Source organism: Pyxicephalus adspersus, chromosome 1, assembly GCF_032062135.1.
Source record: "Pyxicephalus adspersus chromosome 1, UCB_Pads_2.0, whole genome shotgun sequence".
Lineage (NCBI taxonomy): Eukaryota > Metazoa > Chordata > Amphibia > Anura > Pyxicephalidae > Pyxicephalus > Pyxicephalus adspersus.
Window position 1 is genome coordinate 86,575,029 of NC_092858.1, and position 13,269 is coordinate 86,588,297.

At 35.2% G+C, this 13,269-nt stretch overlaps 1 protein-coding gene across 2 annotated transcripts in view; it reads right to left on the reverse strand.

The window, feature by feature from the left end:
• The window catches only part of USP32 (ubiquitin specific peptidase 32), a 123,007-nt gene that overhangs the window by 39,392 nt on the left and 70,346 nt on the right, over positions 1 to 13,269 (reverse strand). For both annotated transcript variants that reach the window (XM_072417083.1, XM_072417093.1), the window contains exons 7-12: positions 12,903 to 13,010; positions 12,264 to 12,379; positions 11,135 to 11,197; positions 9,110 to 9,193; positions 1,109 to 1,170; positions 926 to 1,028 (exon numbers count right to left, since the gene is read on the reverse strand). In XM_072417083.1, the coding sequence (XP_072273184.1) occupies positions 926 to 1,028; positions 1,109 to 1,170; positions 9,110 to 9,193; positions 11,135 to 11,197; positions 12,264 to 12,379; positions 12,903 to 13,010 (536 nt within the window). The remainder of the gene's footprint in view (positions 1 to 925; positions 1,029 to 1,108; positions 1,171 to 9,109; positions 9,194 to 11,134; positions 11,198 to 12,263; positions 12,380 to 12,902; positions 13,011 to 13,269) is intronic.

The window sequence follows — 13,269 nt, forward strand, 5'->3', positions numbered from 1 at the left end:
ACAGGGACTGCAGTACACTTCTTGGCCACTAATGTTTTGGCGCCGTTCTGTAGAAACACTTGCTTGCTAAACTAAATGCACAATGAGACGTCTCTGCTGCCTGCTCCCTGGAACTATGCCAGATGTCCGTGGGTGCTGCGAGAGGAAGGCAGCTCTGTGTGTAAAGGTAAGTATAAAAAAAAATCTGGGTTTTTCTAAAATCTGACAGTTCTCAGGTCCCCAGGTTGCAGGATTTCTGATAGTCAACCTGTATATTTTAACCCACTGCTTATTACTATTGCAGACTAAATTACACTACTGCTTCAATGTGCTTAGAAAGTGCAATGGACTGGCCAGGTGAAAAGCGTCAGGGACCACAAAGGAATGCTTGTTCCTACAGCAGGTCTGGACTTTTGCTTGCTTTCTTCATACCTTCACCAAATCCAGCCTTTTCAATTTAGAATGAGACAACAGCACATGGATGATGTCATCTTTTTGCTCTGCCCCTCAAGCTTCCAGAATTATTCTAAAAGCACTGGCTCAAACTGCCATCCAGGTGTGGCTTTGGGGTGAATATAAACCCAAGGGCATCCTTGGACATGTTTAGAGGAACAAGATGCAGAATTCCACAGTGAAGAGGGCTTTTTTTCTTTTTTTTTTGGTTTTGCTGTCTTTTCTGTCTCTTCCACATAAAGAGGTAACGGCTTTAGGTTCACAGCACATACAACCAGCCCGTTGCATTTAAAAATAAAGGTAATGATTTTCAGTACATTAAACAACACATTTTTTAAGGGTGCCAAAAGTTAAGGTGGTTTTAAAAAAGTTGTGCGTCAACCATACCTAATTATCTGTAAGCATGCTAAAGAAAAGCAAATTTCTATGCATGCCCCACGTGTGCCGATTTTTACCGCTAAGGTCTAACTGGTAACCTAAAGTCAGAACTTACATATTTGACATATTCTTTCCACTGTTGCCACCACTGCATAGAGATAAGAAACCAGTTATGTCCAACATGGAGGCCATGCCGACTTTCTCGTTCCAACCATCCCCTGCAAACCAGAACACATTTTCTGTTAGGTACTTTTAAAAAAAATAGTAGCAAGTTAAAAAAAAAAATGTAATGGTATACCTTATGATCTGTCCCTCCTCTTCTGGGGTAGCTGGTCTTAAACCCAAGACTATGTGGCAAACCTAAATGGGAGAGGATCAAAATTAAAAAAAAAAAAAAAAAAAACATTCATATTAAGCAAATGCTTTTTTCAAAGACAACTTAAAATGTGTTGGACAAACGATTTTTCAAATATCTTTTAAAACCGTGTTCGGTAACCATTCAAGGGACATGGTCACCCCTTTTTTTTGTGGGGTAATGCAAGTACATAACATAAAAATTGCAAATACATGATTAGGATGTGTTCCAAAATGTAGTGACAAAGTCTTTTTATCGATCAACAGGACAGCAAGCAAAATTAACAAACTGTATAAATAAAATAATAACTGGATCGGCTATATGTGAAAACATCTGGAGCCCCTAAATACAACCTTTTTTGGATGAGCACATGCAGAAAATTTAATTCCTTAATGATGCTTTTTTAGTCTTACTTGAAACATACAGCAACTACAAAATGTCCATTAGAAAAGAATTGGAATTAAAAAATTGCACTCAATAGAAACAAAATTAACAATAGACAGTCCTGGAATACAAGTGTTCCTGACATCTGTAGCATTATTTTACAGTTTAAGGAATTCAATCACCTCTCTGTAAAAAAAAAGTTTTAGCTTTATCCTTACAAATTGTGTTACAAGCACAAATAAATCTAAATTCTCTTTAACATCTCTCTTGGTTCTTTAACCACCAAAATTAATCATGTATATCCAAAATCTATCTTTCCCCTAGCCTCCCCAAAGTAAAAGTATTTCTACTCAATACAGTTCTTTAAATTCCCATACTGATCAGTGTCATAAAAAAAACAAAAAGCAACAGACCTTGCAGGAGCACTGCCTTTACAGGGCAATGATAACTTATTTTCTTAAACTGCTGGTAGAGCTCTCTTTCTTTACAATGATTGCCTTACTGCAATTCCATAGCATTCGGCTTAATAGCAGTAAACTGGCAACAGCAAACAGCTAGTCACATTATATAAAGCTGACTTATCCTTTCTAGGCACAATAAAAGCTTGTATAGAACAGATGCTTAGCTTCTTGGATCATTTGACACTGACAAAGACATATATTAACCAAACCTTTCACAGCATGATTAAGTAGCTTCTCTGTACATAGTAGCATTTAAGCTTAAAGGGTATATGTGGCTCTGTTAAATTCAAGCGTCAGACTCCAGAGGAAGCAGCAAAAAAATGAGATATTATGTTTCCTGAAACATATTACAAATGAACGATGGAAGAGAGCAAGAGTGAGAGCAAGTGAAACTTAATGAAATATAAATGGCATTTATTAGGCTTTAGGGAAGCTAATCTATTTTTAAACTATTTTTTCAATTTTTAGATATCCCACCTGCAGCTGTCAGTGTTAGGTATGTCATTCTTGCCTCTTGGTCCATGAAATATCAAAGAAGCCCACAAGATATCAAAAAGCTAGATGTTGATTCAACAGAGATAACAACAAAAATTGAAGCATGTTTTTTTTTTTTTTTTCATGACCTGACACTTGAAGACAAGTGAAGATTGGATTGTGTAAAGTAATACCAAAATGATGTACTAAAACAGTGTATGAAAGATTTTCAAAATTTTTCCACAGAATCAATGGCATATATTGTAGGCTTGTGTTTGATATTAACATTACCTATTTATTTATTTAGAATGCCTAACTTTGAAAATCTTTATGTCTTAGATACCATATGGGAACCCCTAACACTGTGTTCCACCACATGAGACATTGTGCTGTGCATTTAGAACCCAGTATATTACTACTCCTTGGGGAAGAAATAAGGAAATATCATACTATATATTTTATGTCAAACTCTAGCATCTTACATTCTGAGCGAGTTCTGAAATGTGATCCCTAGCTGGCTCTCCCCATTAGAATATATATTATTTATATTATAAATTCTTTAAATATTTGGCATCCATAACTGTTTGCGTCTCCCATTGTTTTCCCTACTGCTTAAAGAGAGGGGTGTTTCTGTTCTCCATTTAAGCAAGGTGGGGTATTTAATTTTAGACTAAATAGTTTACTGCCCACTATATAGAAGTAGCTCAATATTTCGTTAAAATATCATTGTACATAATAAACAAGAGGATCAGTTAAGGCTCTATATAAATTTGTTAAGCACCTTAAAAGTGCTATAGTACTTGGGGCTCTATTTTGAAAGCAGGGAATCTGATATTCCCATAAAACATTCCCTGTGTGAATAATTTACTGCTATTGAAACACAATAACTTGGATTCACCGCCAGTCAGTGCTTGTTATACCTTGCTTGGCACCTGGATGAAAGGACAACATAGTGCATTTCACACTGACTGAGCGAGTGTGGCTGTGAAAGCAGTCTAGCAGGGTACAGTGGGTCTGACTGAAGTGAAAGATAACTTCATTGATCCTCACTTCAAGCCACTGCAAGAAAATGATGGCTTTCCTAAATTTTAAAATCACACAATATTTGTGCCACTGTTTTTCCAATATACTGTACAGTTTTAGTAACAATACACTAAAACGAATTTTAGTGCACACATGCACAAAACATATTCCTAAAGTTTTTTTTTTTGTCAAAAAAAAAAAAAGACAAGATTGTGTTGCATAAACAGATACTGCAGAAGAGAGAAAAACTACAAAACTCAACACCATTAGGCATTGCTTTAAGAACCTTTACGGCTTTTTAATCTTGAGTTTGTAATTTGGGTTTCTGTGTTAAAGTATGTGAGGTAGGAAGCTTTAAAATAAATTTGAGACAATGTAATTTGTTTAAATGATGTATTACTTTTTAAACACTTTATAAATAAAAAAACTTAAAAAAAAAGTAGTGTTTTTGAAAGTCCAGTAATATATTAGGCTACAACAATGCATGTAAATGCATGTTTGAATCTGACAATGATCTGATTACCTTAAAACTAGGAAAAGAAAAATTATTATCTGGTGCATAGTTACCTTTATCTGCAGTAACAGTTAATCGAATAGCCTCAGATAGCTTCTAATACTGCAGAGATGTTTCAAGATGTGTTATGGTAAAAAAAAAAAAAAAAAGCCCATGTACTAAACACTAACACCATAATGCATGAGGTATTACCCGTTTATTGTGGTGCACTGCAATACAGGTGTATTGAGGTGGAATTATGAATAAATAGCACCAAGTATTCCAATGTGCAAAAGATGCATTTGAACTCAAAAGTATAAACCCAGCCATATGGAATATTAAATGATGTCTTTCATGTGTTTATATACATAAACATGTGAATGAGTGTATGCATGTACAATTGTATCACATGGCATTTATACAAGCTTAAATTCTATAGGACAGAAAAACAGTTTTTAAAACCAATATGCAATACTGAAAAAAAAAATAAAAATAAAGTACAGATAAATGTTTTTTTAGATCGTATTTTCAAGTAAAAAAATGTCAACAAGTAATAATTGATTTTTTTAATGCTGGGAAAAATAACTGAAGCTGGTAATTGATCGTACCCTAATCAGCATACAGAAATTAATGTAGTAAACTAATTTTAGTACACTCAAGTGAACATAAATCACTCAACCTCTTACAGAATACATTTTTCATACAAAGCTAATCAACATCTTACACCTGCTCTTTAGCACTGGAGAGGCTATTAAATTACAGAGGGATCTAAACTTTAAAACGAGACTTCAGTAACAAATACCTACAACAAAGTAAAACAGAGTGATAATAAACAACATATAACAAATCAAGTGAAATACTGTTAAACACTCTGACAGTGACGTTTTATACCAAAGAGTATTTGGAGAATTCATTGGGAAATGACATTTTAAATTACATCTAACACTGAGTTCAGATTGTCTGGTAACCTTTCAGTTACAGAATTAAAATTGTATTTTTTAAACATTTTCTGAAAAAAAACTTTGCGAAAAATGACAAACTTTTTTCTCCAAAAAACACAGGTGCTTTATTCTGGGTAGAGTAGACTTGTTAGATGATAAAGCAAACATGATGTGGAAGTCAAGTGGTACATAAACAGTTTACATATCCTCTACCTAACCATTAGGATTAGTATCAGGTTTTGCTTTCTCATAGGAGTCCATGTGAATACAAAACCCGCTTGAGGAAGGTCAAATAGATCTGTTAATGAATAAAAAAAAAAAAAATCTTTGAAGCATCTGAAACTCCAATTGATGCCTACAACATAGGGATTTAGGGTAAGTAATAACATTCAGCTACAAACTAAGGCTTTTTAAACATTTGGATATATCTAAAAGGCAATTGGAGATAACACCTACGGTCAATCCTACCCTCTTCAAAAAAAAAAAAAAAAAACATTTAAAAAAATGTAAGTTTTGCATTAGAGTAAACCTACCAGATTTACCTTAAATGAAATGAAAGTGAAAAGAAAAGAAAAAGCAACTTCAGACATTTGCAAAACTCAATTTTTATAGCAAAGAGTCTTACAGACTACGTTTGTGAAGAACAAACATTTCAAGAAAAATTCTCCAGATGCAGCCATTAATAAAGCGAATACTTGACAAGCAAAGGAGATCTTGGGGTTTGCCCTTCCACCTGATTGTTGGTCAACAAGGTAATTTAATCATTCAGAGGACCTCTGTAGATCTTCCGTAACGCTTTACCTTCCTAAATATGGCAGCATTTCCCAAACCAGACTGGCAGTTTGCTATCTCAGCTCATCCACTACCCAGAAGCCTACTAGTCACATATGAGTTGCTTAGCATTTGGGATTGCTTTTGATGCTTGCCTTCTGTCCACTATCCATGATGTGCAGACTTCAACACTTTCAGCTTTACTACACTAGGCTTCTCTTTACCTTTACTACCACAGTACTGCTCAGTTTACTGCATTCTCTCTTTCTCATGGTCTTCCTAGGTAAATGCATCCTGTTGTTTTGTACATTGATATATTTGCACTATTTGATGTTGACAGCCTGCTGCGGAGTTTTAGAATCACACCTAAACAGATGCAGATAAAATCTGAGCATGAGATCCCTGATCTCAGGGCGCAGGGTAAAGTACTTATACTTATTCAGACAAAGGCAGCCTTGGTCTGGTTACATGGGGTAATTTATCACTTTGATAAGTCCAGTCACCTAATGGCCACCTATTGGATTCATGTCCTTTTCATGAGAGGCTAAAGGCAACTTCCTTTGGGTCATAAGCATTTCCCATGTGGCTAGAGAGTTCTTTACCTTTTGAAATGTTTTCCACCAACGCAGAAAAGTCATTTGACCACGTGGATTGGGTTTTTTTTGGAATCTACCATCTGCTACATTGGGCTGAGGGTATTATGTTTTCATTGATTAATTCCTTTTATTTGAATCCTTCCGTGGCAAAGAGGGTGAATAAATGCATTTCCTCTTTTTACATATCAAATGGTACAAGATAGGGTTTCTCCTTGACCCCACGTATTTTCTTTCACTAACCTTTGTGTTTATTTTCCAGTGATTCTCTATAAATTCCATAAAAATGGTTGGCACTTGAATTTCAAGAATTTTATTTGCAAGTCTGGGACCTTCAGTTGGAATGTATCCTCCTCGCATCAGTCCCACTTTGAATCCTCCTCCTTTAAATTCAGTCATAATGCCAATAAATATTTGTGGACAATTAACCCCAATGACCTTTCCCAGGTATACTATTCAAAATAACTATCTCTGCTCTATAAACTTAAAGAAGGCCTAAAAAAAGCAATTCAAGACCCTTACCTGGGTTAGTGCACATTAACTTTTTTCAAAAAGAATGTCTTAACCAAATTGCCTTACTTGTTACACATTCTTCTCATAGGACTGCCCTATGTGTTTTTCAGCTCAGTTTATTTGACTTCCCTTTGGTTTGTAAAAAGCAGCCCCACACTAACTGAAGTATCTTAAACTTACCTAAGGTTTGAGTAGGATTGGGTCATCCTAATATGGCTTTGTACCATAAGACTCCTAAATCTGGAGTAGAGTACCGGTGCCACAATTTCATTTTTAAACAGGAGGTGAAAAATATATTATTCCTCATTCCTCTACACATGAATTTTAGGGAAGTTACCTTTTACTCTTTGCACCTGATCATCAGTCCGACTTGGTAGATATGTCTCTTTATGTGCCATAAGACTATTAATTTGGTTTGAGTGGAAAATATATCCTCTTATTTTTCCTCTAGAAAACTTAAATGTATTAAATTGCTTTATTTCCTTGTTAGTTTAAACCCTAAACGCTTTCACTATCCAAATTTCACACTCTCATATACCGAAACAGAGGTTTAGGAGATCTGAGGGACCAAGACCAACATTTGAATGTAACATCATATATCTACATCTCTGCATATACTGATCATTGACAGGTATGTTTCTATTGTATGCTTGAAAAAAAAACAAAAAACATTGTAACAGAGTTTCCCTTTCCAGTGTCACAAGGAATGCAAGCAGCATGTTTTATCTGTAGCTAAGAGTAGTAACCATTCAGATAAGCTGCACAATTGTTGCTCTAACAGGGCTTTGAGAAACAAATATATATATATGTATGTATGTACAAAATAAAAAAAATTAAAAAAAAACAGGTCCTCATGCCCCAACTAACACTCATAATGGATGAACAAGTGGTGTTTGTTGGACATGTTCCCCTCATTATACAACATAATTGTTCTGATATTGACATGTTATGTGAATTCCACACTCTACATAGATACACAGCTGGGCTTTGTCCTAATACATTCCAAAGGCATATGTACAGGCACAGGACTTAAAATATATGCATTGTGTAGGACTGGAATCTCAACTAATAGTTTGATCACAAAGAGAATTTGTGCTTTGTAAAGTATATCACTGAAATTCATTATAAAACAGACTTGAAATGCATGTTAAAAAAACAAATATATAGATTGTAATAGCTGTGACATTAAACATAAGCCATTTTCATTTACTTGTTAATATTTCTTTTGCTTTTATTTGTGTTTTCTGACTGGCTATGCTTTGATAAATGTGACTAAATGAGTTATGCCACCATTCAGGCCCATAAATTCTATTTGTACTTCAGTAAATAAAAATGATTTATTAGTTTGCTATATAGTATCACTATCCTAATTCACCACAGCACCAGATTACAATGAGTGGGCAAGTGCATAATGTGTACAACAGGCAAAACCCCTCTGATCATGATCCGAATTCTGCCTTACACAGAAGAACATCTGATGTGACTTCTGTGGCTTCTGCAACAGCATACGAGCCACAGACATGAAACATATCTTTCACACTAAAGTAAGAAACTCTTAACCTGCACATTTGGTCTGGGTCAGTAACGAACTGGCACCAAAAACATAGCATGGCAATCGGGGAACTAGAACTTTCAAAAAGAGAAACAGCAACTGCAGCTTACACATTTCTTCATGGATTTCATTTAATGTAAGTGCTATCTAAACATGCATCCAGATAGTTATGAAACATCACTCATCACTGAAACTAACCTGTGTGGAGTAGGGAACAATCTCAACTATAGATGGGCTATAGGTATAGAAAAGGAGGAGGAAAGCTCTATGCTGTATAGCAAGAAGAAAGCAGTGATATCAGCATTTGGGTTCCCCAGTGGTAATACATACCACTGCAGCAGCCGAGGTTACAGAGGATTTTAAATATGCCCAACAACCTAATTTAGTGAGGTAGCTCACAATGCTTGGCCCATTCAATCTACCTAACAAGTAAGTCTTTAGAGACAGGGCAGAGAGGCCCAATGACTCTGGACACCTCTAAATGTAGAACCCAGAGCCAGAGAGTCTTTTCTCCTACAGACCCTTTATTATCCAGTACAATGGGTCTGGATGCAGCTCTCAAGGCAACAGTGACTGCCCCTTGCAGAAAAGTATGAATCTTGATTGCAGATAAAGTTTCTTATCCTCCTGCAAATGGTAGCATTTCCTAAAAGTATAGGTCTTCTTGAGCCACTCAGTGGATAAGAAAAAAATGTTTTGGCTGGACAACAAAACTCAACCACAGATATGTACCACTTACCTGAAAGAGCAAGTTTAAAAACTCATTGGCAAGAGCACTTTTAACACTCCAAATCTGGTAGTCTTCCAGTGTAAGGTGTCCACTCTGCAGAGAATAAATTAACAAAAGGGATTTTCAATATTTTGCATAATAGTAAGTACATAGACTTAAAGCAGCACTATATAGTTCTGCATTCAAAAACTGTGAGCAAGAGAGTTGTTTTATAAAAGCATTGTTGGGGGGACATTTCTGTGTTCTATGATGTGTTACATGTGTTTTTATTTTTTTTTTATATAAAAAATGGTAAAATTGAATAAAAATCTTTTGAAAACGAAAACTGTGAGCAAGCAGAATTTTTATGGTAGAGAGGACTGATGATGGTTCTACTACAACATAAAACATACCTGCCTGTTAATTTTCCAAGTACATGTCCATACGCATGTGAAGGATGCTGGGATATGCCAACTATCCCGACAACCCATTTGACTGCCAGTAATAAGTGAACTCACAGGAGTTACATCATCCTGGCCAGACAAGTTAGGATGGTCAAAGATCAGACACCAGGAAGAGTACTGGTTGATGATATCGGCAAAGAGAAGACAGACGAGTTTAAATAAAAAAAATTGCAATCAGGCAGTAATGCTTATTTGTTGGGACATCACTTGTCCCTTCTTCCATAAAGGACCTGCCTGGTTGCATTTTTTTTTTATTATTGGGGTTTAGTTCGAGGTTAGGGAAAAAAATGCCCCAGTAAGCATACAGGAAGCCTACACTGCATGCCGATTGGGGAGCTCTATTCAGCGACTTAGAAGGAGGTCACGTTGGACCATTGTATATAGAACACTGTTCTGACACAGAAAGCCAAGGATTCTTTTCTACAGCCATCTGTGTCTTGGATTTAAAACTGTTTCTGTCAAAATATTTTACCAATGATCTTAAAAACCTAACATTAAAGCTTTTTTTTTTTTTTTTTCCAAATTGTGAAATGTATCTTGCGGATACCTTCTTAGGCTGGGTCTACACGGACAGTTTTAAAAACACATGTAAACTTTCCAATTGGTTTTATATGTGTTTTTAAACACTTGTATTAGCATTTTAAAGGCAAGCGTTTTCCCACATTTTTACTGCATACCTCCTATTGAAGTCAATGGAAGCGTTTACCCATGCTTTTCTGCGTATTTGGGCGCAGAAGAAACGTCCTAGTGTAGATTAACCCATTGGAATGCATGGGGATTTTAAACAAGGGCTTTAAAAGCCTCAAGGTAAACGCTGGGGAAAACGTCTGTGTAGACTAAGCCTTAAACTTTATTTGAGCTTTAAAATTAAAGAAAGCATATGCTTTGCTTTATCAAAGAATACCTTAGATCAGAGTCTCCATTTCACCAGCTAGTAGACCCACCTCTTGCTTTCCAATGACATCAGTTCTCTCTTGGTCAGCTTAATAATCAGCACACTGTATGTACTAGTCAGCATTGTGGCTTATTTTGGGGGTTTCAAGCAAATTAGTACAGAAATTACAGGGCAGCCCTTAGAAGCCTACAGGGGTGACAAGTAAAAAGTAGTACTTCTCTCAACTAGCCAAGACAATAATAAAGAAAACAGAGTTGCAGGTCTGTTGGCTGGTAGAATAATGCTTTTTTTCATTTGAGGTTTAACAATGGCATAAAGTGCCTTTACTAAAAATTTAAATTGTAATTTTAATTTAACTTTAAATAACAGGTAAAGAGCATCCCTTACACTTTTCATTTTCCTTCCAAGTAAAAAGAGGAGTGTTTAAACAGAGTAAGCACTATGTGACTTATTAATTAAAAAGAAAGTTAATTGCCAGCTGACAATTAGGTAGAACACAAAATTCCTGAAAAGCACAATTTAAAGCACCATAAGGCTCATAAAAAACAGATTCATGCCTGCAAACAGAATTATTGCAATTACATTTTCTATGCCAGGAATGTGATATTCAAATTGATTAGGATTTGGTGCGGGAGACAGAAACAGCCACATTACAGTTTATAGGATAATTTGTAAATTTTTATTATCTGTTCTTACCTTTGTTGTGTCGTGGGTTTTTAATATATTGTCTATGATATCAGAAAGATTCAAGTTTAATTCCTAAAAACAATAAGAGAAAAAAGTAAAACATTAAATCACTGACCTGGAAAAAAAAAAAAAAAAAAACACACACTGACGTACTGCAACCAAATCTGAGATCCCAAATCTTTGTATTCACATTTGTGAATTTAATTTTTAGAGAATTTTGCATATCATTGTTTAGTTTTAAGTTACATATTTTCATAGACAGTGACCTAACACACATTTCAAAAGCAAGTGTAGCTGTAAAAAATATTATATGTTCAGATCTTTTTTTTTTTAGAATAAACAGGGAGATAGGGAGATGTTAGATCCTCTAATCCTGACGGTTTCCCCAATGGGAGGATTTACCCTCTCTCTTTGTCCTAGTGATCACTATCAACAAGATATAGAATGAACGCAAATCTGAAAACATGAAATAAAGAAAATATTCCATTAGGGACACTTTTTCGTTAACAGTGGAATTCAGTCCTCTTTGTAGATTTATTACCATTTACTGTTAAGTTTCCAGAAAGAGGAGAGAATTGAAATTTTCCAGAACATATTTCAAGGAACACAGGAAGCAAAAAAAACGTGACAGGGGTTTTACAGGCTATGTTGCTCCTTATAGCTGGTTGATTTTAAGCCTTTAGTGTCAGCAGCATTCCGAAAACCATGACATCTAAGAAGATATAGATGTCTAGTACATGTCAGTAATAACATGTCAGCAAGGGAAAACCATAGAATGTTCCCCAGTATTATATGAAACAAAGTCTATAGGCTATCTATGCTCTCCTGCTGATCACATCAAGCCAACTGTGAGCCAACCTGGGAAGCAGGCATAGGTAGAATGATTCTGGTGCATCTCCAGTAAAATTTGCAACATTCATAAATGTTAAAAGAAAAACTGTATCAAATATAGTGCTCATTAGAAGGTTAATATTAGAACTTAAAAGGTAATTTAGGTAACACCTCAAAAGTAACACGCCATGGACATTTTTATTCATGTAAATTGTATAGGCATTTCTATTGAAAACTGTTTTGAAAGTTAAGCTATGCATTTTGTGTTCTAAAATATACAAGTTTTTTTAATAAATAAAAAGCTTACAGGTACGGCATCAGTGCGGTTATCCTTCCACACCTCTAGTAGTGCAAGAACCATGTCTTCTAGTTCAGTGCGAGACAGAACACCATCACGATCAACATCAAAAACCTTGAAACAAACTATTTGAAAAAAGTAACAGACGCCATTAGATATGAGAAGGCGAGTGAGCATCCCTACATCTGTTACTTCTTATTTACTGTCCCAATTATAACTGTTCCAATGTACATAGACTGCTACACAGCTACACAGCATTCTAAGAGCTATAATTCTAATAAGAGCACAGACTGTTAAAGTTTGATTGCAAAGGAGCACACACAATCAATGTGCAAATTACTCCTTTCAAAGCACCTTGAATTTAATTTTTTCATGGATATGTCAATGACAGTTTATTACTGAAGGAATAATAAAATTTCTACTTGAGTAAACTAATAAATATTTCAAGTTTTTAAGAAAAATCTTAATAGACTGATAACCAGTCATGAAGAGATCATACAATATCTTCAACATCAAACTGAATATGCATTTACCCTCTTTTAATGAGAAAAATAAATCAAATACTTATATCAATGAGAGTCAGGTGTCCTTTGCCAGATAATACTCTCTATTGTGTTTGTACAGAGTTGTGTCTAAACTGATAATTACATTTTTGTCTTTCTGCTAAAGGTCCCCGGCAGCAAGCAGACAGCCCACAAGAAATTTCCTTGAAGTCTATGTGGTTGTCACGGTTCTCATCAAATGCATTAAATAACCCTGTAAAGATAGAAAAAAAATGTCAACCAAGACCCTAACTTAACTAAGCTAAACTTACTTTGCATGCTACAAAAATAGCTTATAGCCCGTCTCTATGAAAAAACTTAGCTCTGCTACACAACACAATCTGTCTAGTAGAAAAGTAGATCTGATCTATACATATACACACACATTATACATTATACATATACACACACACACACACACACACACACACACACACATACACATATATATATATATATATATATATATATAT